Here is a 23,050-nt window from a genome sequence, read left to right as displayed (position 1 = left end):
AACACCTACAATGAAACGTCATTCCGGGGTGCCACGTTCACCAATGTGGATTACAAATGCCCCTTTAAAGGGTGCGCGAGCCACAGCCTTGAATCCCACGATCCCTGCCATCTCACGCCGCCTCGGCTGGGGCAGGCCTCCGCAACTTACCAAGGGACTTCGCCACCGTTACCTCATCAGGACCTCCCCACAGGCCCGAGAACGGAGGGCCGAAGGGGCCAGAATCCGGCCTCAGGCGCCGCTTTGCGGAACCCGGGGGCAAGTCGCATGTGCCCTCCCAGAAACAAAACGTGCCGGTGGCGGTTGTAAAACTGGGCAGAAATGGACCTGGGAGAACATCTGGCCCGATCGGCACCTCCAGGCCCCGGAAGTGAGAGGCTTGCCTCGGGGATCGATCGGAACCCGGGTCAGCCTTTTCTCCTGCCCTCCCTCCCTTCCTCCTTCCCTCCGCTGGGTGTCACTGCCACGTTTACCGGGGAGGGAGGCCGAGGCCCCGAGGGCGGCAGTGACGGGCCCGAGGTCACACAGTTGCGGAACGTGCCGAGCGCCGGCGCCGGCCCCAGCCTGACACTTCCGCGCTCCCCCGCGCCGACAGCCCCCCGAGCCCCACCCCAGGCCGGGCCGAGCCGGGCACCTCCGCGGAAGGCAGTCCAGGCCGTCCCGACGTCGGCGCTGTTCACACAAGCGGCGTCTCGGGACGAGGGAGGCGTTGTCAGAGGGTGCCTCGCCACGAAGGTAGGTGCGGGTGAAGGGAAAGTTCTGAGGCCGAGCGAGGGGCGGCCCGTCCGGGCAAGCTCCTCCTCAGCCAGCCTCCCGAAGGAAAGGCCGCTCGGTCCCCGAGGGACCGCGGTGCTCCGGCCGGGGTGTGTATGTACGTGTCGGTGCGTCTGTGCGAGGGGTGCAGGAAGTTAGCCGGACTTTCCGGAAGCGGAAGTGACGCAACCTCCTCCAACGTTTACCCGTTCCCGAGGTAACCCGTCCCCTCCAGATTCCCGGCTAGGGGGAGTCGGAGGCTGAATGCTGGAGACGCGTAGCGAAGTGAGAGGCGACATCGTCGCGGAGGGCGGCGGGGGGTCGTCTCCGTGGTCTCACGATTACCCCTTGCCTGCGTCCCCCGCCTCCCGCCTCGCGCCCGTGACCGTCTCGAGTGAGTCCGCCCTGCCGGCCGCTCTCCTGGGCACGTCTCCTGCTGCCTTCCGGGAGGCAAAGGCTTAACCGTTCCTCCCTCCCTCCTCCCCTCGGGGGGCCCCAGAGGCGCGCCCCGCTCGGCTCCGGGAGAACTCCTAGCGCCCCCCTGCCCTACGGAACGACCTTCTTCCCCTGTCCCTACTCTAGGGGTTTGCCCGCCTCCCACTCTCCGCCTCTTCTCCTTTTTTCCGCCAGGTGGGTCCCCCCTGGGGAACACCCCCCCCCCCCCCCCCCCCGCCATCCTTCTTTTTAAATCTTTCCATGGCCAGCATTCCCCAGAGTCGAAGCATCCCTTGCCTCTGACTCCCCATCGACCCCCTTCCTGCCTTCTCTGGTGTCATGGCCCTCTGTGCGGACCCAGCCAAGCCGCTTAACTCAGCTCGCCCTCTCCTTCTCCCTCTCCCTCTCCTCTCCAAAGGAAGGCGAATTTTGATGACCACAAGCTGCCCAGTTAACTTGGGATTTACTGGCTACGTGTCTTCCTTCCTTCCTTCCTTCCTTCCTTCCTTCCTTCCTTCCTTCCTTCCTTCCTTCCTTCCTTCCTTCCTTTTCTATGTAGCTATATTTTGGGCCCTTCTGGCTTAGATTGAATGTCACTATTTCTTTTTGGAACCCCTGAGGGTCTTCCCCTTCCAACTTGATGTTTTTTCCCCATTTTTTTTCTAGTTAAAGGGGTCATCCCTTGACTCACTTCTTAAAGAGGCCTATTCACTGAATGGGCATTACTCACTCTAAGTGAGAACCTGAAAAGGCCTTAGCCTAAAAGGGCCGAGGTCTCCAGTGCATCCTGGGTCATCTCCAGTCATCCTGAGAAACATCTGGTCACTGGACTCAGATGGCTCTGGAGGAGAAGTGAGGCTGGTGACGTGCACAGCCCTCCCTCAAATCAAAGTCAAGGGCAAGTCATGTCATCGTTTCCCTGCTGTCATGGTCCTCTTTGGAAATGAAAGACAAACACGGCAGCCTCTGAGATGATATATGTGAAATTTTTAAAAATTAGGGCTCTGTGAATCTTAGCTGCTGCTGTTGCTTTTATTGTTTTTATAACTCTTTCCTCAACCCTTTTATTCCTGGTCATCCTCCCCCTTTTAGTTCTTACTGCTGGTCTCTGTAGAGTCCCATGTACATAGCTCTAATTCTTTTTTTCCTACCATGTTAATCCTGTTGTGAAAGAAGACAAAAACCCAAAGGCATAGCTCTGATTCTTCAAAGTCAGTAAGCATTTATTGAGCTCTTACTATGTACCAGGCACTGTGCTAAGCACTTTTCTTAACACAAAGAAAGGCAAAAGACAGCCCTCACTCCAAAGGAACTCACAGTCACTGGGGGAGACAACATACAAAAAACTATCCACAAAGGAGATCTATATATAGAATAATTTGGAAATAATCAACAGAGGGGTCAAGAAAGATTTTTGTAGAAGGTGGGATTCTAGTTGGAACTTGAAGGAATATGTATGATATATTGTATATGGTAGAGGATCAGCCTTGGATGGGATCCCAAACATCTGGATTTAAACTCTGACTTTGGCAGTGACTAGCTGTGTGACTTAATGTCTCAGTGCTCCAGGTAATTGTAAGACTGTAAATTACAGATGAGTTATCTATTTGCATTGATAAAGGGAATTTTCACACTACTGGTTCCCTACATTGATAAAATTATTAGACTTAATCCAAAAGACTGTGTGCATGTGTGTGTCCTCTTTCCATCTGAGCCCTTCTCTTATGCCTTTATTTGCTCGTTTCTCTGTCATGGTGTGGCAGTGACCTTCAGTTGTCCAAGACTTGACCAGTGAAACATATAACCTTTTGTACCTCTTACCAAGCTAGAAGAACTTCACATGTGGCCCCATGGACTTATGTGTTTTGTCATCCTAGGGACAAGCTACCAAAGTTTAGAAAAGTTCATTAACAGCTTTATCACCAGGTGATACATTTTTTTCCCTATAGTAACTTCTGATAATGGAGGAATGATAGAATTAAGGTCTGCATTGATGAATGTAATGCCCATGCCAGTGAAATTTCGGGGAATAGTTTTAGTCCAAAGGCCAATGAAGAACATGGCTTATATTTCTATAACTGGAGGACTATAATAGTTTGACAATAATGTATTTTTTTTTAACTCTTGCCTGGAAGTGAAGAAAATTAGATTCTTGATCTGACTGATTAGCTCAAGCAAACCATATCACCTCTCCAGGCTTCGTTTTTTTGTGTGTGTGTATACATTGAAGGGATCTGACCTGATGATCTTGTAAGATTCTTCTTGGCTCCGAAAATTCTATAATTAATTATGATTTTATGAATCTTCTTCCTTCTGCTAGAATTTAACAACATTCAGTCAGCTGACAAGCGTTTAATAAACACTTTCTATGTGCCAGGCACTGTGCTAAGCCCTGGGGATACAAACAGAGGCAAAAGATAGTTCCTGCTCTCAAGGAGTTTATGATCTAAGGGGGAGACAACATTGCAAACCACTATATACAGATGAACTATATACAGGACAAGTAGAGATAATTTACAATGGGAAGGCACTAGTTAGGGAAGACTTCTTGTAGATTGTGGAATTTTTAGATAGGATTTAAAGGAAGACAGGGAGGTCAAGAGATAGAGATAAGGAGGTGGGGAATTCCAGGTATGGGGATCACAGCCAGTGCAAATGCCCAGAGTCAGGAGATGGAGTCTCTTGTGTGAGGAACAGCGAAGAAACCAGCATCACTGGATCACAGAGTACATGGAGGTGAATGAGGTATAAGAAGACGGGAAAGGTAAGAAACAGCCAGGTTATAAAAGGTTTTGAATGCCCAACAGAGGATTTCATATTTGATCCTGAAGGTGATAGAGAGCCAATGGCATTTATTGAAGGGGGGTGGTGATATGGTTAGATTTGTGCTTTAGGAAGATCAAAAGATAGCCAGAAGTGGAAAGAGATTTGTGTTCGGGAGACCAACCGCCAGGGTACTGTAATAGTCTAGGTATGAGGTGAGGAAATCTTGAACCAGTATGGTGACAGTGTCAGAAGAAAGGATGGGGCATATTATATGAATGAACAATGTTACACAAATAAAGTTTCTAAGACTTGGCAGCACATTTGATATGGGGAGTGAGAGTAAGGATTTCGAATTTCAAGCCTGAGTAACTGGGAGAGTGGTGCCCTAGCATAATGTAAGACTGTAATAAGGGGATTTGGGAAAGGGGTGAAAGGTTGGAGGGAAAGATAATAAATTTAGATCTGGACATGTCTACAAGACATCCAATTCAAGATGTCTAATGGGCAGTTGGAGATGAGAGTTGAGAGATAAGTAAAGGAAGTGAAGGTGTCATTCAGTCTTTTCAAGAAATTTAATCACAGAAGATAAGAGAGCTATGGTATGGTATCAGGGATTGATGGATCAAGTGAGGGGTTTTAAGGATGAAGGTGACATGAGCATGTTTGTAGGTAGTAGGAAAGCAGCCAGTAGACAGAGAGTGAAGATAAATGAGAGAATGAGGATAATAAATGGGGCAGTCTGATGGAGGAGACTGAAGGGAATGAGATCATTTGTGCATGTAAAGGGTTTACCTTGGCAAGGAAAAGTCATTCCCATGTAAGATGGGGGTGAAAGAGGAGATAGTGACAAAAGGCGTATGATGTGAGAAAAGGTGAAAGGAGAAAGTTCTTGGTAAATACTCTTAAGTTTTTCAATGAAATACGAAGCAAGACTCTCAGCTGAGAGAGTGGGGAAAGGGGATCCATAGGAGATTTGAGCAGGTCTGAAAAAGTTTTGGAGAAGTTGCTGCAGTGAGCAGGATAGTAAATTAATTAAGTATATAAGGATTGCTACAGAGAGAGCCTGGTTGAGATTATGTAAACTAAATTTGTAGTAGACCCAGTCAACAAGGTTTTGTGATTTTTTTTCTCCAGCTTCATTTAGCTTCAAGTGAGTAGGAGCCAAGGTCGTGAATAGTGGGAGTAATCCCAGGTTTAGGTTTGATTGGGCTAGATTGGTGATAGGATAAGAGGTCAAGGGACTTGAGAGATGAAGACAGTATAGAGCTAAATGGATTCATCAAGGGATCAAGCTAGAGAAGGACAAAAGTATAGCCAGTTCAGGAGTGATAGCCCAGGAGAGAAGTGGGGGTTGGAAGGATTGAACATTGTGAAAGTAGAAAAACAGGGTTGGGGTTGTGAGGCAGAGTGAGAGGTGGAACGACAACAGATTGTTATAAGATAAGAGAATTTCAGATTTCGTGAACATGGAAATGGTACTTTTGTGGGTGATAGCAAGGTCAAGGGTATGATTGTCTCTGTGTGTAGATGAGGAAGGATGGAGTATTAGATCATATGATATGAACAAATTGTGGGCCCAGGAGGACAGGGTATGGATATTTGAGTATATATGTTGAAGTTTCCTACTATTAAGACAAGAGTTTGTGAGGAGAGAAGGTATGACGCAAGCATGAGGAAACTAGAATTCTAGAAACTAGAAACCAGAATTTCACTATGGTAGTAAATGTAGATTGAGTGAACCTCAGAGGAAGAGAGGTTCCCAAATGATGATGGGGAAGAAACTGGAAGAAGCAATAGAAAACAAGGAATATTCCACCAGTGATTGGGGGGAGTGAAACGGTACTGGAGAGTGTAGTAGCCACTGAGGCTGTCTTCCAAATGGAGCCAGGTCTTATTGAAAGTCTGAAGATGAAAGAGTGGCAAAGGAAAAGATTGAAGATGAAGCATGTTTGTTACGGTAGAGTAGAGTAGGCACATTTACTTAACTCTTAAAATCCAAGTATGTGTGAAATACTTTGGTATTAAACAAAGCAAAGGCCAGATATATGTTCCTTGCCTTCAAGGAGCTTACCCTATGTAGTACGACCTCTCTTTACTTGCTTAAATTACGTCTGTCTTTTGAAACTTCTAGTCCCACCTTTTCCGTGAAGTCTCAGTGACCTAAAAAACTGAGGCTTGCAGAGGTCAAGTAAATCACTTATTCGATGCCTTCATCAAGTTAGTAGTGGAGCCAGATCTAGATCCCTCATTTCTACGCTCCTCAGTTGAATACTTTTTCCATCATACTAGTTATGGCCAATTACCCTTGACAAGGTGTTCTTAGAGATAAGAGAAATAGTTGAGTCACTGAATCTGGGATGTGTAGTTACCACTGTGCTTCCCCATTGCAGTCTGTGTCCAGACACTGGAACAGCATAACAGCGAAATTATAGGTTCGAATAAGTACTCACACCCTTTGTCCTGGTCAGTTCTCCCCAGGGGACTGATGACAAACCATCATGTGCATGTGTGTAGAGACTGAAGGGTTAGCTACTTTCAGACTCCTGCAACTGTAAGGCTTCCATGAGTTCTACCTAATCCCTGTTCCTTGCCTTTCCCTACTAGTTCTCTCCATACTTCCTGGACCAGTGAGTTAAATAAGCATTTCCTTCTTTACCCCAGAAATACAAAGTTTTCAAGGAACCTAGAATGAAGTTTGGTAGGCAGGTTGTTGTTCAGTCGTGCCCAACTCTTCATGATCCCATTTGGGGGTTTTTTTTGGGGGGGGGGTTTTGGCAAAGATACTGGAGTGGTTTGCCATTTCTGTCTCCAGCTCATTTTATAGATGAGGAACTGAGGCAAATGGGGTGAAATGACTTGCCCAGGGTTACACAGCTAGTAAGTGTCTGAGGCCAGATTTAAACTCAGAAAGATGAGTCTTCCTGACTCCAGGTCCAGCACTGTGTCCACTGAGTCACCTAGCTGCCCCATAAGAAAGATAGGGGCATAAATAAACTAAACTACCAAGTTGACTGCCAAGTAACAAATTAATGGTATAACTTTTGTCTTCCCCAAAAGATTTTTAAGCTCCTTGAGGATAGTGACCATGTTACATATTTTTCTTATAACCTGACATTTAGTGTAATGAAAGGTCACTTAGAAGATACTTCATAAATATCTGTTGTCTTTTCCTTTACCTAGCTTGACATCCTTAACCAGTATTTTCTCTTCACTGACTTCTCATCATTCTGTTGCCATTTAGATACCCTTACATTCAGTTTGTTTAGTGCCCAAAGCAGTTTGAAATAATTTGCAATATGATACACCACACATCTGGTGTATGGTATATTGGATGACAATATGAAAATAAGAATGGCTGATATTTGGGTATATTACTGTATTTTGATATTATACTCTTACACTGCTATACTCAGAGAGAGTAACTTAGGAGCACTGAAAGATTAAAAAGCACTGTAATTGTAGTTAGGAATGATTCATTCAGTAAACATTTACTAAATACCTACTGTGTGCCATGCAGCGTGCTAAATGCTAAGGATACAAAAGAGACCCTGCCCTCAAGGAACTTATGATCTAATAGGGAAGACAGTATACAAACAAAAAATATACAAAGCAAGCTATATATAGGAAAATAGAAGATAGTTAAGAGAGGGAAGGCACTAGAATTAAAACGGTGGGGACGGCTTCCTGTAGAAGGTGTCATTTTAGTTGGGACTTAAAGGAAGCCAGGGAGCTCAGTGATTGGATTGGAGGAGGGAAAACATTCCAGGCATGGGGAACAACCAGAGAAAATACCAGAGCTGAGAGATGGAGTGTCTTGTTCATGGAATAACCAGGAAGCCAGTGTCACTGGATTGAACAGTACATGTCAGGGAATTGGGTTCAAATCCTTCCTCTTGATACTTCAGAAGCCCTGGGAGTCTGGGCAAGTACTTGGTAAAGTAGGGAAAATAATTCTTGTAGTACCTACTGCTTCATAGGGTAGTTATGAGAATCAGATGATGTCAGCTATGTAACGCCCATAAACCTTAGAGAATCATGTAAGTCCATAGCTTAGGGCATTGTCTAATCTAACTCTTACCCAAAACATTCCTGATTTTTAAGTTGTTATCCTGCCTCTTTATGACAGGTATATCAGGCTCCACTTGATGTAGCAATAATTTTTGAAAGAGAAAACAAAATTCATCATAAGTGCTTACATCAGATTCTAGCTACTTGCAATTTTGCTATCATTAAAGAAATAGTAGGAGATAGCATGGTATAGTAAATACAAAGCCATCTTTGGAATTAGGGAAACCTGGGATCATATCCTTCCAGATATGTGACCCTTAGCCCTTTTCTGTACCCTGTGCAATTCTCTAAGACAGAATAGTTACCAATTTTCATTAGTAGAGGAATTTTCACACCACAGAGTTCGCTACACTGATGAAATCACACATCCAGACCAAAAAATGAAATGTATTCCAGTAATTCTCATCCTATAATAGGTTAATTTTTTGTAGACAGTGACTTAAAAAAACAAGTAATTTTGCATATTTTTTCCCTCTATACAAATTATTGATGCATTTTCCAATTTTGATTGTAATAATATAGATAAAAGGACTGTAAACTGTAATATTCTATAATCTTTTAAACTTCATGAAATTTCAGATGTCAGGAAGAAGGTGCACTTTGTTAGTATACATGATGCAGTGAAAACTGGTGATGTGAAACAGCTAGCGGAAATTGTAGAGAGTGGAGTCAACATAAATGAGGTTGATGTCCTCCACAAATTTACTCCTTTACATTGGGCAGCACATGCTGGAAGTTTGGAGGTAAGGAAATTTAAAAATTCTTAAACTTACTAAAAGTGAATGATATAATTATGGAATTTTAGCAACATCATACATCCAGTTTAAGTAATTTTTTTGGACTGGACCTGTGATTTCATTGGTATAAGAAACTTCTTTTTAACTCATGGTGGAAAATGCTGTCCACATTTAGAGAAAGAACTATGGAGTTGGAATGCAGATTGAAGCATATGGTTTTATCTTTTTTCGTTTTTCTTTGTTGTGGTTTTTCCCTTTTGTTATGATTCTTCTTTTGTAACATGACTAATGTAGAAATATGTTTGATATGATTGTATATGTATAGTCTATTCAGATTGCACACTGTTTTGGAGGGGGAGGGAGAAAAAGAATTTGGAACTCAGAATCTTATAAAAGTGAATGTTGAAAACTAAAAATAAATAAATTTTAAAAGATCTTTTAATCAGCATATCTATATCCTGTTTGCAGTTTATAGTCTGGGATAGTTGCTTGGAGCATTGAAATGTCAAATAAATGACCTAAACGTTCACCATTTACAAAGTTCAAAATAAATATTTGCATCTGAATTAGATAAAAATAGGATAATTTGTCATGTCTTTGAATTTGATTCCCTCGGCCTTCTGCTTATTTTTTCCCTTGTTACCCATAAAATACTTCATTTTTCATATTTTACATTATTTAATGTTAATGTTCCTCCTCTGGCTCTTCTGAGCTAGCATATGTTCCAAAAGAAAAGACAGTTAAAAATACTTTAAGATTTTTTTTTTGGTGTGGTCATGTAATTTTACTCCTTTAAAGGAATCCATGGTGAGGGAACCCCTTCTACCAATTCAAGTCAGCAACTACTTGGAAACTTAGCCTCAGAAAGAATGGCTTGGGGGTTTTAAATTTTCTCAAAGCCATATAGCTAGTGAATGTCAGAAACAGGAAAACCTTGAACCCAGTCAGCACTCTATCCACTTTGTCATAATGCTTCTTGCCTAAGGTTTATAAACTAACACATAAAATTCTACTTTTTAATAAGAGGACTTTGAGGATATATTTTGGCAATTAAGTGATACTCTGACAATTTTTTATGCCTTGTACTTCACTACTTATTTACTCTTGGATCCAGTGACACTAGGCTCCAGGCTGTTTCTTGAACAAGACACTGGGCATTTTTATTGGCAGTTCTCCATTCAGGGAATATTCTCCCTCCTCATCTCCACCTCTTGGCTATCAAGAAGCTTCTGTAGAGGTTAGTTCACTCCTGGACTAATCAATCCTGGATTATTCAGTTCAGCTTTGTTGTCTTATAGGAAAAAGAGAAACCTATGTTGGGGGTGGGGGGAATGTGACAATCCTAGTATGTATCCTACTATGTATAAATATCAATTGCATACCATCCCATCATGACATGGTCCTAAGGATTCTGCCATTTCAATTTAGCTTTCACTGGACAATCCTGGCATAGGCAGTGCTAAGAGAAAAGGAAAAAGAAAAAAATTAATAGCCCCTGTCCTTGAGGAAATCATCATAAAGAAAAAGAAGAAAAGAAGAAAAAGAAAAATTCAGTGGAAAACAAAAGCCAGAAATCCTAGACTTTTCTTCTCCTGCTTTGGAAGAACTAAATATTAGATCTCAATAATCTGGTCTATATGATGTCCATGCCAAAACTTTTCAACTCAATTTTGCTTCAGGGTGGTGATGATAAGCCAGAGAAGTACTAGGTATGTCAGGGCCACTGCACAAATGATGACACATTGGGCACAGTCACAAATTTTTCATCATGAATTGGGGTCCTCTGTAGTCAAGTGGATAAAGCATCATTAGCTTCTTGTATGAAAACCTGTCCCAGGATGTAATTTCATACCAACACTTTTCCTGTACAATCACCCACTCGGTATTCCTTGGCCACAGAAACCCCATTGGAGAATGATACCAGATCTTTTCCACTTTAGAGGCTTCTACTGAAGTGATTCCCCCTTTTTCTGCAGGGCCTGGATAAAGACTTATCTTCTTCCAGGGACTCAGGATTACCTTCAAGTTGTCTTAGAGATCTTTCTTCTGTATAAATTCACAGTCATCCTTGGTAGGCAGAGAATTTCACCTCCTTTATGTCATTATAAAGTAGGACACCTCCCCAAAATTCCATCCTATGGTGTACCAAAACCTCTGTGGGAAGAAGCTGTTCAAACCGTCTCTGGAAAAAGAGACTTGCCACTTGGGGGGAACTGAGCTGTTTCCCCAGGGTGTATGAACCTCCTGAGGCAGCAGAGTCATTGAGTTCCAGGTGACTTCATGCAGGGGATGGAACATGGAAGGACCTGACATGGAATTATGTTCTTATCAAAGAAGTGATCCTGGAAGCTATAATCAAGAAGTCACTGAACTGGAGAACACTCCTTCTTTCTGGTGTAATGTTGATTTGTTGAGGACATGGCATCTGGAAGGTGAGACAACTAACTATGAGAGTCAGGGCTGTGTTGTTTCAGAAGGCCGTTCCAACATCTAACAATGTCAGCTGTCTGAAGTAAAAGAGGTGAAGAACCCAACAGATGGGATTGTTGGTGGGCCTAGTTGTGGCTCTTCTCCAGGCCCTTGGGGCAGGAGGCCCATAAGGAAGAAGAATCTATCCTGTGAGAACTTGATGCCTCAGGGGCAGAGTTAACCAGTACCAAAATTCCATAACTTGAATAGGCATCATCTGCAGTAAGGGCATTGTGGAGCAGAGTAATGTAATACATTGTTTAATTGGAAGCAGGTCAGGGATCACGTGGGATCAGGCTGCACTGTTCTTTGTAGAAGGCATGAGAAGAAAAGGTGAGCCAAAATGGCTGCCTCATCCTTTGTTACTTTTGCACCTGCCATAACATGGCATCTTGGTCCTCATGTCCAGATTGAGAATGGATCTGTTCCTACCTCTGCTGCTCTGGTAAGAGCACCAGCTTCTTTCTGTAGTTTTGCTGAGGACATATGATGCTTCTGATACCCCACAAACCACTGTATGTGATAGGAGACATCAACAAAATCCCTCAATTGGTGCTGATTCCAAAGGGGGGAAGAAATTTTGGTTGTCCAGTCCCATTCTTTCCAGTTTCCCAACCACTTGGCCACACTTATAACCACTGCCCAGGAATCAATATAGATAGAGATTTTATCTGCACCCTCCCTCAAGGCAAGCCAGCCTGGCTGAAGCAGCAGGGCACCCTGTCTTTCCTTAGATCCCAGTGGAGTCAGCCCATACTCTGAGCCCAAGAGCCTTGGGGATAGCAGTTCTTCAAGTCCAGTGTCTACAGTCCTGGCTGGGTAACTGCTTCTGGAGGGGCTATAGCCACAGCCACTGAAGACCCAAATGAGAACATTCTTGTCAGAATGGTTCAAAATCAGAAACTGAGATGATTTTATTTGTGGAAATGACATTAAAGGAGAGACATTATCATGGTACTTCTTCATCTGACTTGCTTCTGAAACCTTCCATTATGTGTTGTCTCCCCTGTTAGAACGTGAGCTCTGTGAAAGGAGGGACCATCTGACTTTTCTATTTGTATTTTTTTAATGAAAAGCACAGGGATTTTCTTATAATAAATACTTAATAAATCATTAATTAATTTCTTCAAAGCCCTCTCAATTGCCAACTCTGCAGCCTGCAGCTCAGTCTTCTGGGAGGAATTGTGAGGACCCACATCTCTCAGAGTAGTCCCTGGTTACCAAATTATTGGGTGCTGAAGTCCAGTTTTGTGTAATTCTCCTAATGGATAGAGCTGTCAGCTAACCAGGTAGAATGGGGCAGAGAAGGGAAGGAATGAGCATTTGTAGCACCTACTCTGTACTAGGCACTATGCTAAGTGCTTTGTATTTATCTCATTTGATCCTCGTACCAACCTTATGATGGAGGTGCTGTTATTATCCTCATCTTATAATTGAGGAAACTGAGGCCTACAGAGGGGGAGTGACTTGCCCAGGATCATACAGCTAATAAGTATCAAGACAGACACAAACTCAGGTCTTCCTGACACCAGGCCTAGTTCTCTGTATACTGTACCACCTAGCAGCATCAGAATGTCATTTTTCTGGAGATAGGTCCTCTTACGCAGGGTCTGTTAGGCCAGCTGAGAAGGCAGGGTGTTTGAGTCTTGGACTAGAGGCCTCAGTCTCTGGAAGAATTGCAGCTTCTTTGTGAAGGACATTAATGTTCAAGGGGCCCAGACAGACTTAATTTTAAATGTACCATTTCCACTTAACAGGAAGAGTCTTTTGTGCCTTACCTACCCTGTTGGAGGGTTCATATTGCTCACCATGCCCAGGATGCACAATGCTGGGTGATAGAATGATCTTGTGTTATCCACTCAGGAGCAATTAGGACCCAGGAGCAAGGGAGCAAATGGACTTTAAAAATGATATAGTGAGTGACTGCTTTTGGAAGCTTGCGGTTTCAGAAACTTAGTTGTTTTTGGTTTGGCTACCCTTAGGGGCCTGTGAAAGGCTCCATTCTTCCTGATCTTTGTGGAAAGAGACCTCCAAAAACATACCACAGAGTATAAGCAATCAGTGAGATAGACTACTGCGTAGCCTACTTTAGGTCTTCCAAGACTTTAACCTGTTCAACCCCTCTCAAAAGAGGCAAACTTCTGGGTAACTTTTTAAAGGAGGGCCATCAAGATATGTAAATGGTGACAATTTGCATTGTCCATAGTTAGAAAGTCCAATAAGCTTCAGGGCTTCCTTTTTAGATTTTGAGAAAGCCTTTTTCAGGAACTGTCTGGAATCTGAGATTTGTCTGGAATCATCTGGGTTCTTCCTAGCCACTGTATTTCCCCAAAATCTGACTGAGGACCTTGGATTTTCTGGGATTAATTTCCTCCCCCTTGTCCCTCATGAGCCTTTATCCAACTGAAGGTCTAAGCCACTGTGGCCTTATCTGGCCAGTTCAGCATTATATTGTCATTGTAGTGGTGTACCTACACCTCTTTAAGGTCTCTGCCTACAAGATAGTGGCAGTATGAGATTGACTTTAGGTAGCTCTGGAGAAGTAGAGGAAAGGTTTCTAGGTGAAAGTGAACTGGACCTGACTAGTCTTAGTCACAGGAATAGAGAAAAAAAGCATGGACAAAGTTGATAAACCACTTATCCCTAGGCCTAGGATACCTAGCCTACCACATAGATGAGGGTCAGGAACAGCTGCAGTGATGGGCATGATGAATTTGTTCAGCTCCCTTGTCAGTTATCATCTGCCTTTCTTGTCGCCATGTGCTGTTGTAAGGGGAATTGATATGGCAAAGTACTCTGACCTCTTTCATTTCCGTCATTAAAGTGGAAATATCTTTTCATTCTCCTCTTCCCTCCAGGGACCTCTTATTGTTTGATATTGACTATATGAGATGGATCAGGTAACTTCAAGGGTTTCCATTTGACCCTACCTACAGTGACCAGCATAGAACTTTGCTGAAAGGACTCATACTGGTACTTCCCTCTAAGAGTTTGTAATGTCCATTTCCACAGTGTACTCTTTGATTAGCTACCAGTGTGACCTATGTACAATGCCTTTCATTTAATTTCACTTGAGCAAGGTGATGTCCATGAATTCCTTCTGAAAATCAGGGTGCTACTTTGTATCCATGTCTAGTCTCCTGGTATTAGAGTAACCTGGCTACTCTATCCAAAAGCTTTTGTATACTTGGGGTTCCCTTCCCCCTGTCACACACAGCTTAGGCATGTGACTTCGGGTCCCCTTGAGGTTCTGTAAGTAGAATGATCTAAAATTGGCCTAGACGGAGTCTTCCCCAAAATCCCTTAAGTTAGGCTACAAAGGCAGGGGTGGCTCAGAGCTACCAAGTAGGGAGGTAACTTTAGGGGGTACCTAAAGCATAAATGTGGTTGAAGGGTTTTCTTGTTCATATGAAAGTTTTAGAAAGAAATTTATTAAGTCATTTGGTAGAGAAGAACAAGCTGGAAAGAAAATATAGCTCCATCTTGTCCCAGCTCTGGAAGGTTTACATTGTTACAGAATTTAGACAAAGGTACCCATACATGAATCCCACATATGCAGTTAAGCAGTTTTTTTCTTTTTTTTTAAATTTAATTTTATTATTATTTTTTAATGTTTTATAATCACTGCCATAAAATTAAGATTTTATCCCCTCCCACACCTACCCCCCACTACCCCCCTCCCTCCCCACGACTGCATACAATTCTGTATAGGTTCTACATATACTTTCCTATTGAGTACATTTTCACTATAGTCATGCTATGTAGTCGGACTAAAATAAATGGAAGAAATCATATAACAAATCAGAACATGAGACACAAAAACACACACACACACAAACATGATCTGCTACATTCTGCGAATGACTTCTATATATCTTTCTCTGAGTGTGGAAGGCATTTTGCCTTAGAAAACCACCACTGGGATTTTTTTTAAAATAAGTTCTTGTGTTATTACAAAATTCCAAGTCTACCAGAAAAAACTCTCGCACACTGTGGTCGTTGCTGTGCACAAAGTTCTCCTGGTTCTGCTCCTTTCACTCAGCATCAGATCATATAAGTCCTTCCAGGCCTCTCTGAAGTCTTGTATTCCATTACATTCATATACCATAATTTATTCAGCCATTCCCCAATTGACGGGCATCCCCTCGACTTCCAGTTTTTGGCACCTACAAAGAGTGCTGCTATAAATATTTTTGTACATGGGGGACCCTTTCCCATTTTTATGATTTCTTGGGGATCAGTTAAGCAGTTTTGCCAAGAGAGAAGCTGGAAAGCAAGATAGATTGAAGTGGATATGAGTAAATGTAAAAATTCAATAAAATTTGGGCAAAGCCAAGCACAAACTTGGGTGGACCCAGAACAAAACTGGGTGTGGAGATCCAGAACAATAATGTTTTGGGTGGATCCAGGACCTGGGGAAACCCAGAATTTCTCGTAGCTATCTTCAGCATTCCTGGGGATTTATTGATGTTGGGGCAACATTCTGGGTTTAAACAATCTCTAATCATATAAAGTTAAAATTAAACAGTATAATAATAGTTTTTCCAAGTAATATAATAATAATTCACAGTCTTTGCTATCGCTATCCCCAGATATCATGAAATAGTTTTATTAACATCCTCATAGGCTGCTGATCAATTGCTTTTTCAACCCCATTTTTCAGAAGCCATATTCAAAGCTCTATGTAGGAGATGGTGTCATTCTCACTGGGAGTGAAATGGATGTAGGGCTACCTTCCAGTATCCTTGGACCACCTATTTTCACTCACATTAGTATTTCCCCTGATGGCAACTGCTGTCCTAATCTTCCACTCAAATTTCACTAGTTGATCTATCCATCTCTGTGTGAGTGTGTGTTAAGGAAGACTCACAGCTAAAGCCTGATGCCATTCAGGTCTGGGTTCACCCAGAAGGCTGGATCTAATTGCTCCTGAATCAGGCTGATCATAGGATGTACAGGCCTTGGTGGTGGTGGGTTATTGCATAGATCAAACCTATCAAATCCATTTCCTTTAAGAACTTTATTCCCCTCCCTGGTAGATTCCCATGAGGAGTCAGCTGCAATAAAAATTCATGTTTGTGAGGCCAGTCCCAATCTCAGGCACCTAAAAAGGGACAAAGGGAAGTTCTGGTCTGAAGCCTTTAATTGATTTAGGTGCCTTTGTTACTTTAAGTCCTCAGAGAGCTCCTCAAGTCTATGAAACTCTGCTGTGGAAAAAGTTTCTACATTGGCTTCATTAGACCACCCTCTCAGGAGCCATTGTTCCAATGACTCATCAGGTTTCTATTTGATCTTCTCTTGTAACCTCCTGTTTCAGATGGTGAAAGCTCGCCTGCACCTCAATCCCTCAGAGGAAACAATCACATTCTGGGGTATATAGGATAAGACTTGTAGTAAATGTGCACAATCTAGCCAAATTCTTACACTGGCCATGTCCAAAAAAAAATACATCTCAATTTATACCCTGAGTCAATGATCTCTCTGGAGATGGGCTTTATCATGAAATCCTTATGTTGGTCATTGTGTGGATCAGAATTCTTAAGTATTTCAAAGCTGTTATTTGTATGCATTTTTTCTCCTAATTCCAGCAATACTTTAAAATGTACAAACCTCAAGATCAACCAGTGAATCTAGAGATAGCAAGTGTGATGACTAGGAATGCATAGTCTTTCATTATAAAAATTAGTGACAATTATTTAGAACAGAGGTGTCATACAACTGCTTAGCCTACAACAATCTGACTGAAGCTGAACCAGATTAAAATGTAATTTGGAAATATTAATCAAAATAAATAAAAGTATAACAAAACAAATAATGTTTATCTGTGGTTTTCTAAGTCAACATGCAGCCTGCAAAGATCCTTATGTGTACTTGAGTGGCTCTTAAGTTTGACACCACTGATTCAGAGCAGTCAGTTAATATCATTTTATATGAAACTAAATTAAATCCACAAGTGATATATTTGGTGTGTTTAAATAAGCTTACAGAGTTGAAATATGGTCTCTTTTAAGCTTCTTCATTTCCTCATTGGGATGTAGAGGGCAACCTGAGTTCTACAAAGTTATGCCAGTAGAATGCATACTCTGGTAGGCCCTGTGAATTGTAAGGTCTACCAGTAAGACTAAGTAAGCTAACTGTGTTTGTCATCTGTCATCTTAGCTAAGCTCAGAGAGGTTTATCACTAGAGGGTTGGCCACAACAAGGTGAGTATTTCTGACCATGGCAGCTCATGAAGACTGTTTGCTAAGGTGTAGATGATTGCAATCCCTCTTACAGAAGAGTACCCATACAGATGAAATCACATCTTTTGAAGTTTTGAAATAACATGAAAATCCTATAAGAAATGACGAACAGGGGGACTTCAGAAAAGCCTGGAAAGACTTATACGAACTGAGGATGAGTGAAGTGAGCAGACACAGGAGAATATCACACACAGTAACAGCCACAGTGTGTGAGGGCTGTTTTGATAGACTTAGCCCTTCATAGCAATATAAGAACCTAAAACATTTCCAAAGGACTCATGATGCAAAATGTTATCCATATCCAGAGGAAGAACTATGGAGTTGAAACGAAGAATGAAGCCGACTATTTTCTGCTTTGTTATGTTTTTGTTTTGTTTGTTTTTCGCATGGTTTATCCCATTCATTTTAATTCTTCTATGCAATGTGAATAATGTGAAAATGTGTTTAATAGGAATGTATGTGTAGAACTCATGTAAGATCGCGTTGGGGGGAAGGAAGAGGGAGAAAATTGGGAAGTTATGGAAATGATTCTTGAAAACTAAAAAAAATAATAAATTTGGAAAAAAAGAAAAAAATAACATGAAAATCAAGGGTTTGGGGGCAGCATGAAAGATTTAGTGAATCAGGTAATGAGGATATATACATATAAAATTGTACCAAGTGGTAAATCTTTGATATGTTGTTATTGAGTTCCTTTAGAATAATCTGTGTGATACAATAGCATTTTAACATTTTCATTCTCTTTAGTGTCTTCATTGGCTGCTATGGCATGGGGCTGACCTCACAAGTGTAACTCCAGGTGGTTGGACAGCAGCTCATGTTGCTGCAATCAGAGGTCAAGATGCTTGTATGCAGGTAAGGAGAAATTCTTGTCAAATGGATTTTTAAAAATATTAATGAACCACTTGAGTGGAATCTTACTGGAATGTTCTCGTTATTCTCATTATTTTGTTCTAACGGTGGTGGTTCTTGGGATTTCATTACTTAGGGGCTCTTGTTACAAACTCTCCATTTGTTGAACTTGATGTAAGACACAATACTTAACCTGGCATGTTTTGACAAATGCCAGAAGCCCACGCTTGCTTACTACAAAATATCCCATGTCTTGTCACTGAATCCTAAACAATTATCTTTATGTAGCAAGAATCTTGACTTGATGTCCCAGAATGGAGCTACCCACAGTTCCCCCTCAGGGTTCTTGGGATACTCCTGACAGAGAAAACTTTCTCTGATGCTGTCACCTGGAGGCTCCCATTCTTCTGTTCTCTCCACTGGTAACTGCCTGCGGTTAAGACCTTGTTTCATTTATCCAGTTAGCATCAGTTAGTTTTTACAGAAGGATATTTAGATATACTTGCTCATATAGAGCAAGAACAGAAGCACATACATTTTTTTTCCCTCAATACATGGGAGCACACGATCTGCTCTGCCACCTCAGGCCTTGGTGAGAGTGAGCTCAGACTTGATGCAGCTTCTGTGTTAACATGGAAAGTTTACTTTTGGCCATGGCACAGCCACTGGATGAGGCTGCCTTCAGCTGCTGCCAGGGCTAGGCAGGTTTTTGCTCCTCCCACTCCTGGACCTCTGGTAATTTGCACAGGGTCATAGTCATTGCCACTCTTCTTTTGACTAAAAGCAGGAAAGGATAGATCTATAGCAGGGACTTGCCTTCTTGGTTTCCTGTTGACCCCAGGGGAGAAAGAGCCCAGGCTGCCCCCCTTAGCAGCCTCAGTGGTTCCTCTCCCTTCTTGAATAGCAGGCAAGCTTCAAGGAACTACAGCCCAGGGACTAAGCTGGTGTGTGCATTTGGAATGCATACTACTGGCTACATTTCCAATGAACAAGCCCTCTCCTTATCAAGTTACTAGCAGATTGAAACCAGTTACAGAGTATATATGGATAGTCCAAATCAGGGAGCAAGGCATTTCCATTATAGGTCATCTCATCAAGCCTTTCTGGATGTAGGCTTCCCAGTTTTTTCATCCTGTTCCATCCTCCTTCCCCTTCCACCTTAACATAGGTGCAGACTTATTTCTATTGGGATGGGTCTTAGGCTGATTTCTCCATAGGCAGGGTAAAGTTCTACTTAGGTGGCACAATGTATAGAAAATCAGACCTGGAGTCAGGAAGACCTGAGTTCAAATTTGACCTCAGACGCTAGCTGTGTGACCCTAGGGACATCACTTAACTGATATTTGCCTCAGTTTCCTCATCTGTAAAATGGGACAATAATGGCACCTATCTTCAGGGATGATGTTGTGATCAAATGAGATAATATTTGTAAAGGCTTAGCACAGTGCCTGGCACATACAGAAATGTTAATATTATTATTTTTAGTTCAAAACTGGGCCAGATATTCTGGGTAGTTTAGAATGACAATATTCCCTCTCAGTTCTGTGAGAGACTGGTCTGTTGCAAGGTTTAGGCTTAGCCTTCTAAGTTCTACTAGATCATGAACTTTTGAATTGTTCTGCAATAGAGCAGAGGAAACAGACAGAAGAAATAATGGGCTGGCCAGCCCACCATAGGAGAGAGATGGAGCAGAGTAGAGAAATGGGAAAATAGCAGCAGGGATCTGGGTGGGGATCTGTGTAGGTGTCTTGCATTGTGTGCTCTGGGATTACAGAGGGACAAAGTGTAGTAGCTAGGTAGTGCAGTAGATAGAGTGTGGAGCCAGGAATCAGGAAGACCTGAGTCAGATACTTCCTAGCTGTGTGACCCTAGAAAAGTTACTTAACTCTGCCTCAGTTTCCTCATCTGTAAAATGAGCTGGAGAAGGAAGTGACAAACCACTCCCACATCTTTCCCAAGAAAACCCAAATGAGGTCACAAAGAATCAGACGACTGAAACGATTGAACAACCAAGTATGAAAGGCTGGTTGTAGGGCCAGCGCTCTGCTAGGTCAGCAAAGGATTGACCTGAAAAGTTTTTACTCTCCTCAGGTGCTTTTCCAGGGGCTTGTTTGCTAAGGAGATACTTCCATATAACTTTTCTGGCTATTTCTTTAAGCTGTTTCTTCGATTTTGTTTCATATAAAATCCATGACTAATCAAGAATACTTTGTATTACATGTCTATCTGTACTGTGCTGGGTAAAGAAGGGAAGTGGAGAATGCCTGTGATTAGCTAGGGGGTACACAGCATTAAGAGAATAAATCATCTGACTAGAGGACTGGCCTGATGGTTAGAATTAGTTTCTGACCTGAGGGCTCCAGAGGTAAAGTGAGATAATTTGGTGATATAGTGTCGATGTGTATTAATAGCCTCTATTTATAACCTCCTTAAGACCCTAGAGAAAAGAATCCAGAGGGACCAGTGGGCTGCTCAGACTTCAGAGGCCTTAAGCAAATTCTCAGCCTCCCACAGGAAGAGGTAGGATGGTGCTATGGCCCAAAGAGAAGGGTATAGCCCACAGGGTTGGTTAGTAGGCAGAAAAAGGTGTGGTCAGGGAGCAATCTTTAGCTACTCCCCAAAATTCCTGTGAGAGGAGGGAGTACAAGGAGTACCCAGCTGAATTTTGCTCCACAGCAACACTTGCTGGTTACAATTGTGATTCATTTGATTCATTTGGGTCCCACTCTTTGTGATCCCTTTTGGGGTTTTCTTGGCAACGATACTGGAATGGTTTGCCATTTCCTTCTCCAGCTCATTTTACAGATGAGGAAATCTGAGACAAATAGAGTTATATGACTTGCCCAAGGCCATGCAGCTAGTAAGTAAGTATCTGAGGTCACACTTGAACTCAGGTCTTCCTGACTCCAGGCTCTGCACTCTGTCTACTGTGTCACCTTGCTGCCCTAATTAACTTGCTTTAATTATATTATTATTTGGAGTTAAGGAATTTGTATCTCTTGAAGATCTCTGTTTCACTTCATCTAACATTTACTATTCATTTTCTGTTTGAAAGGCACTGTACAAGGTTGTGGACAAGGTAATACATGAGGCAGTTTATCAATTTAACTAGCTATAACCTAATATCTATCTATCTATTTATTTAACTTGTATTCATTGAGAACCTACATACATATATGACAAGTAACTATACAAGGCAATAGATGATTAAATGCAAATTGAGTTGTATAAATAATAAATGCTGTTCAGTTCAGTGATACAGTTCAACAGGCTTGCCTATAATCATAGAATTGGAAAGGCAAAAAGAACCTCTGACATCATCCAGTCCAGCTACCAAAGCATGAATCCTGTGAATGACATTCTTGAGGAGCAGATGGTTACATTCCACCTAGATAGTTGCAGTGATGGAGACCTTACTACTCCATAAGTCTTTTATCCTCCCACACTTTCACTTTTCTCTTCTTTCAAATCAGGACTATACCACTTACCTCACCTACTTCATTGGTTTGTTGATGGAAAGTGCTTTTTCAACCTTCTGGAACAATAGAAATATGGGTTGCTACTATTGATTATAATGAAAAGTCACTTAAAATGTGACTGAGTAAGCATATCATAAACATACAATATTTCTGTATATTGGTTTTTTCAAGTTACTTTTTGTAGTACTTATTGGTTACAAATATAGTAATCAATATTTTACATCTCCCTTACCTTATCCTAAAAATTCATATTGTTGTTGTTCAGTCATTTCATTCATGTCCAACCCTTTATCATTTGGGATTTTCTTGGCAAAGATACGGAAGTAGTTTGGCATTTCCTTCTCCAGTTCATTTTACAAATGAGACAAATAGGGTTAAATGACGTGCCCAAGGTCACATAGCAAGTGTCTGAGGTCATTTTTGAACCCGGGTCTTCCTGACTTCAGGCCCAGTGTTCTATCTACAGCACCACCTAGCTGCCTCAGAAGTCTATTTTTCTGTCTTATTTAATACTTTGATCTGTGATCATTGATGTGGGTATTACTTCCCACAATATAGGTTGCAACTCATCCATGGCTTCTCATCCTGTGTGACTCTTGTGCATTTCTTCTCATTAAAGATTCACTGGGGGATTAATCAGTGCGGCTGGGGGCATCTACTTCTTGATATTGATTACATACTAAAGAGCATTTACTCTGGCTCTCATTGAGTGAGCTGTTGTTTCTATTTTGGTCAGAAACCCTGAGGGTCTTTCCCTCCCAGATTGATTTTTTTTTTTTTGACTAGGTAAAAGAGGCCATTCTTTGCCTCATTCCTTCTCACCCAGCCTTAATCGCTGAATGAGTGTTGCCTGAGATAAATTGAGACCTGGGAAAAACCTTAGCTTAAAAAGGCCAAGGTCTCCCTCTGCATCCAGGGCCATCTCCAGTCATCCTGATCTGTATTTTGCCACTGGACCCAGATGACTTCTGAACAGAGAGTGAGACTGGTGTCTTTGCACAATCCTGCCTCACTTAAATCCAACTCACTTGCAGATGGTGACATCACCTTCCTGATGTTGTGGTCCTCTTCAAGGATAAACAACAAAAAGCATTTGCTTTTGCCATGTGACTGTCCTTCCATTTCTAGTTATATTACTCTCTTTACATGGGGACCCAGCCATTTGGGTAACTCAGCTTGTCCTTCCCCTCTCCTTCTCTTCCTCCTCTCCAAAGGAAGGTAAGTTTTGATGGCCAAAAGCTGCCTAGTT

General features: G+C 42.1%; 1 protein-coding gene across 4 annotated transcripts in view; it reads left to right on the top strand.

The window, feature by feature from the left end:
• Nucleotides 1-235: 235 nt before the first annotated feature.
• The window catches only part of ANKRD42 (ankyrin repeat domain 42), an 80,978-nt gene continuing 58,163 nt past the window's right edge, over nt 236-23,050 (top strand). The window contains exons 1-3 of one of the 4 annotated variants that reach the window (XR_011967346.1): nt 944-1,147; nt 8,602-8,765; nt 18,218-18,325. Coding sequence is in view for 3 of the 4 variants with exons in the window: in XM_072610709.1 (XP_072466810.1) it covers nt 322-735; nt 18,218-18,325 (522 nt within the window). In the remaining variant the exon portion in view is untranslated. Of the gene's footprint in view, nt 736-943; nt 1,148-8,601; nt 8,766-18,217; nt 18,326-23,050 lie in introns of those variants that run through there. The other 3 variants (XM_072610708.1, XM_072610709.1, XM_072610707.1) reach the window with 3 other exon arrangements.

Source organism: Notamacropus eugenii, chromosome 5 (assembly GCF_028372415.1).
Source record: "Notamacropus eugenii isolate mMacEug1 chromosome 5, mMacEug1.pri_v2, whole genome shotgun sequence".
NCBI lineage: Eukaryota > Metazoa > Chordata > Mammalia > Diprotodontia > Macropodidae > Notamacropus > Notamacropus eugenii.
This window is presented reverse-complemented; position numbering and strand designations above follow the sequence as displayed.